At 35.4% G+C, this 5,685-nt stretch overlaps 1 protein-coding gene across 1 annotated transcript; it reads left to right on the forward strand.

Annotated features, from left to right (window-relative positions):
* The first annotated feature begins 200 nt into the window (after nt 1–200).
* On the forward strand, nt 201–2,945 carry LOC120520540 (polyamine deacetylase HDAC10-like). The gene is made up of 4 exons (XM_039742833.1): nt 201–308; nt 593–682; nt 1,503–1,609; nt 2,840–2,945. The coding sequence occupies exons 2-4, from the start codon at nt 599–601 to the stop codon at nt 2,928–2,930; spliced, it is 282 nt and encodes a 93-aa protein (XP_039598767.1). The 5' UTR covers nt 201–308; nt 593–598; the 3' UTR covers nt 2,931–2,945.
* The last annotated feature ends 2,740 nt before the right edge of the window (nt 2,946–5,685 follow it).

A 5,685-nucleotide genomic window follows, 5' to 3' on the forward strand; every position in this document is an offset into this window, starting at 1 on the left:
AGTCTTGTTCGAAATGAGGTGAAACAAGAAATTGACTATCATATTGCTTTGCAATACATCTGATTTACTACTTGTTTTTTAGTAGTTTTTAATATGTTAACCATTGATTATTGAAATTCCTGAATGACACTGGGTAGGTAGGTGAAATACAGAGTAGTGATCAGCAAAATATATGCATGAACTGAACTTAAAAATCAATTGACAATTTTGTCTGAATGTTTTATTTTGTTTGTATTTGGTTTTTATAGTTTAATCCTGAACTGGTCCTGATATCTGCTGGATTTGATTCAGCAATTAATGATCCAGAGGTGAGGAAAATATTTTATACATTTTAAAAAGTATCATTTGACTGTATTTTGCAGTGGATAATGATTTATTTCAGCTAGTGTGACTTGGTAAATATGGACAGATATAACATCTGCAAAGAATCATGATGGAGTTGTCCTTATGTTTAATAATTTGGTTGGGGACATCGTATAACCACTTAATTTGTAAAAGTATAAAATATGATACATTGGGATATTACTATTTCAGTACTTTTTGTTTTTGTCCCATTCTGTCTGGTAGTGTTTGGTTTTATTTATCTCTTTAGGGCAAAATGTGTGCCACTCCAGATTGCTTTGCTCACCTCACTCACCTGTTGATGTCACTGGCAGAAGGAAAGATCTGTGCAGTATTAGAGGTTAGTGTTGAATAGTTAACACAAAATTTTTATAACCCAGAATCTGTTTAAGACATGCACACAAGACAGTACTGTTCAAATACACTCATCTGCAACTTCTGAAAGACTGAAATTTCTCATTGTTAAGTATTTCCTGTTGTAAGGATGTACATTTATATATGAATATGAATGCCATAGTTTTCTGTGTACATTTAAAGGTTTGTTTATATTATTACTTTTGAAGTGAACTAGTCTCATTAGAGTCTATGTCTTTGAAACCATGAAGTTCAATCTAAAGGTTTGGACATCAGAATCTCTTTAGTAATGCAGTTTGAACCCTGGCATCAGCCTGATGTTGGCATAGCAGACTCAAAGTTTAATTTTTAATCTGGAAACACACCTTTACTTTTAGAGTGTTAAATATAAGCTATAGCCTCTCCATTTGTTTTCAGAAGTAGTTTAATATTTTTTTTCAAAGCCCTGCCCTTTGTTCTCTAAAATATGAAGATATAATTAAAAAATGAATGAAGGACAAACCATTTATGCAAATGTCAGCATTTTCACTAATGATTGCTAATCTATTTTGAAGATTTCCTATGAATTCAGTAGTAAATGTATAATTTACTCTGTCCAAGGTTTATTTAATGGTGGCTCTTTTTATAGCTGGTTTAGATTAAGATAATTTCTGTACTTTGCTTACATGCTGTTATAAACTGGAATATGACTAAGAAGCAAACCTTCATGTGCAGTACTGTGGCATGGTTCTCCAAGTACTGAAGTTTTCTAGTTAAAAATTATTTGTTAATAATTTGATTTTGTTATGTTTTCTCTGTTACTGTAGGGAGGTTATGATCTTCATTCTCTCTCACACTGTATTTGCCATACTGTCAAAACTTTCTTGGGTGATCCTGTCCCTCATCTTCTTAATATTTCTTCACCCTGTGATAGGTAAGCTCTAGTGTTCTCATTTATGGGAATGTACTTGGTATTCAAGAAATTCATCAAGACTGCTTCTTTTGGCGTAACTGAAAAAGCAGACAAATAACATTAGCATCAATTACCTGCAACTTGTTTTTCAAAATGAGTTTCAAACAACTAGACTGAACAAATTCCTCACATTACTACTCTTATTTAAAATTTAACTTGATCCAGAAGTATACTTAAAACTCACAAAACACATTAAGGTGTAGTTGCCATTTTGAACTTGTTATTACACTGAACCAGCTGCAGGTAGTGTTGGAAGGCTAAAGAAATGTCTGCTCCCTCACTCTCACCAAGAATAATTACACTTGACTAGCACTGCTATTGGACATGTCAAAGTACCATAAAAGTCCTTCACAAAAACAGAAATGATATCTGAAGATGAATGTCAGCGTCATCATGAAAGAGGTCAATTACTGCTTAATATATTGACTACATTAATCACAATCCTTTGTAGGAAATGAGATGTTTGAGAAATAAATTGAAATAGAATGATAAAACTTGGAAAGATCTAACTTCAACAAAGATTCTTTGAAAGTAAATACTGTAGATATTTATTTCTGTACAAGATATTTGTTTCCCTGATATACAGCTACAATCAATCTATACTGCTTTCCTTATAACTGAAAATCATATTTTACCTTAGATTCTGCCAACACTCCCCCTATCTGAGATCACAGCCATCGATGGCGCAGTGTTGCTACATTACAGGTCTCTTATTGGAATAACAAACCTGGACAGTTGATATTCCTGTTTCAAAGGGTGAAGCTGTTAATGCACTGTAACAAGCATAGATATGATATGATATCAGCAAAGATTGCTGATGGTGGCAGCTTTAGTCTGAGGGATATATTGGGTAAATTGATTAAAAAAATAGGTTGAATGTAGCTTTGTATGGAAAATTGAAGATTTCATTTCTTCTTGCATCACTTCTTCCACTACTTTAGATAATAATTACACTGTGGCTTATATCATGTGGTTTTTAATTTAAAGGACCAGCAAATACTCAGCATAAACAAAGTTTATGGTTGTAGATATGTACTAGTGAGCCAGTAATATTAAGTCAAAGTTCTTAGTTAGGTCTCAGTACGGTTTACATTGAGTGGTGACAGCTTGCGAATTTAATGTGTGTACTTGTATGTATGTGAGTTTTTTTATAATCTAAATGCATTCTGAATATAATGTGTTAATTTACAGTGCCTTGGAGTCCATTCAGAATGTGAGAGCTGTCCATCAACAGCACTGGGCTTTCCTCAGAAGTAAGTTGTTGTATGAACCTACATTCTGAATGTTTCTTTAGCCTCTATACTATTCTATTCTATACTAGTCAGACTTTGACAATGGAGACAATAGCACCAAGTATTCCTTTTCAAAGCTTTTAACTAATCTGAGATTGTTTTCAAATTTTTGCAGTTGCAAAACATATCTTTTTTCGTGTTCTGGGGATTAATAGAATGTCACTGCTTATGGTTAAGAAAAGCTGCTTACTTCTCACTAGATGCCCTTATTGCAATAGGAGTTCAGTAAATTGCTCTGATTCCATCAGTGAAACAGGACACTGCTGCAAATTGCATTTTTTTATGTTGGCAAAAAGATGTTTTATGTATGTACACCCACATGATACAAAAACTGGATGTAGTGCCTTGGTTGTCTGGTTAATGGCTTCCAGCAGATCAGGCATAATGGTTTAAAGGTTGGCTGAGACATTCCTGACCTGTCATCCATTACTCTGAGAAGTGACAAGTAGCTGACATAAACTGCCAAAAAAACAAAAAGATTATGCATGACTAAAATATGCAGCTTTGGCCCTCTTAAAGTGGTACAAAAATAAAGCCTATATATTATATTCATCTCTTTTAAGGTTTCATATTTTTACATTATAATGTAGCGACTCTGCTACGACTACCATGCATGATGATGCAAACTGTCAATAGAAATAATGGCCGACAACAGGTGCAATGGGTGAGGTATAAGCAGTCGGCTTGAATCAATGAGAACAAAGATACTAGACTCACCCAGAGAGGGACCAGAGAGGAGGAGGAGAAGGAGTGTGGTGAAGTAAAGGAACAAGAATGATAGCTTTTTTGGGTGAATGTTGTGAGAGAGGGTAGACTGAGAAAGAGTCTTTGTTTTAGTTTGCCTTGTGTAACGACCTTTCCAACGAGAGTAACAGCAGCCAGTGCAGCTCAGTGAAGGTGTTCCCCAGGGTCAGAACAGTGGGGAAGTCTATACAAATTTAATTTCACTACTTTTTCAGAACCAATTCTGTCCTCCTCCATTCTTGCCTCCCTTGTTTGAACCTCCTATCTTAATAAACTGTTCTTTTTATTTTAACTTCATTGTCTGACTCATTTGTCTTCCTTTCCTGTACTTGCACAGAAATGGATTACTATGTGCATGAGTCATCTTTTACCTAGTTTGGGTGCAATTCCATACTTAATGAGAGTTGTCTCCCCGATATTTCATTATGTATATGCAGATCTTTCTATTATATAAGAAAATCTTGAGACGAGATGAGACTGTTGCCAAGAGATTTTTTCAAGTCCTGCCCTCCTCTTAACCATTTCAGTTTAACGGCCCACGCCCACGGTCCTCTCACCTCTCATTTGTGTGAATGCTTTTGTCAGACACAGTTTCTGCGCTCTCATCTGTTATAAATTTTTATGTTTTCCTCACTTTAAGTTCCCAATAAAAAAGACTTATTATGTCCAAATTTTATTGAAGAATCTCATCCCGAAGGGTTATTAACAGAAGACATGAGCACAAGGGCAATCCTAGCACCGAGAAATGATGAAGTCAAATGAATTAACATGAAAATTGTAAATTGGTTTCATGGCAAATTCTTTTAATGTGTATCATTAGACTATGCTGAAACAGTTAGTGGTGATGGTGTGGAAGATTAAAACATTAACTTACAATATCCTGTAGAATATCTACAACCGTTAACACCATCCGGTCTTCCACCGGCTGAATTAATGTTGAAAGAAGGATGTATCGTAATATTATTGCTTAATTTATGTATGAGTGATAGGCTATGCAATAAGACAAGATTAGATGTATTAAAAATTGGTTGAACAATTCTGACATGTAAAATTTTAACAGGCAACAAGTAAGGTAATGTAGTGCATCCTCCGTGGATATCATTAGACACCAAAGGAGATCCTGATATACCATTCGTATTAAAACGTTTACAGTTTCCCGTTAGAATAGCTTTTGCTATGACAATTAAAAAAAAATCACATTGACAAACATTCGAAAAAGTCGGTTTATCTATTAGAGAGAAAGAAATGATATTCACTCACAGGCAGTTATATGTTGTGTTGTCACGATGTAACTCCAAACATGGAATCAAAATTCAATGCAATATTGAGAAAAATATTGAGGTACGTATAAAATATAAAAATGTATATATATATATATGTGTGTGTGTGTATCTATACTAATAAAAGGCAAAGCCCTCACTCACTCACTCACTCACTCACTCACTCACTCACTCACTCACTCACTGACTCACTCACTGACTCACTGACTCATCACTAATTCTCCAACTTCCCGTGTGGGTGGAAGGCTGAAATTTGGCAGGTTCATTCCTTACAGCTTCCTTACAAAAGTTGGGCAGGTTTTATATCGAAATTCTACGCGTAATGGTCATAACTGGAAGCAGTTTTTCTCCATTTACTGTAATGGAGATGAGCTTCAACGCCGTGGGTGCGGAGTTTCGTGTGACATCATCACGCCTCCCACGTAATCACGCAGTACATAGAAAACCAGGAAGACCTCAAAAGCGCTGAAGAAAACATGCATTATATAATTGAGAAGGCAGCGAAACAATAAGAAGCGGAAAGTGACATATACAACCATATTCATGAGTTCTGCTACTTCGGAAACAAAGCACGATGTAAACCTACACTTTAAATTAAGTTCATAGACAGGCTGCGCTGGCGTTTGTAATTTAGTGCCTGCCCATATAAGGCCGTCCGTCAGCGGCAATCAATAGCAAACTGCCACGGGTAAATATTCACGGGTGAAGGACTGTGCTTATG

This window comes from Polypterus senegalus, unplaced genomic scaffold (assembly GCF_016835505.1).
Source record: "Polypterus senegalus isolate Bchr_013 unplaced genomic scaffold, ASM1683550v1 scaffold_9476, whole genome shotgun sequence".
NCBI lineage: Eukaryota > Metazoa > Chordata > Cladistia > Polypteriformes > Polypteridae > Polypterus > Polypterus senegalus.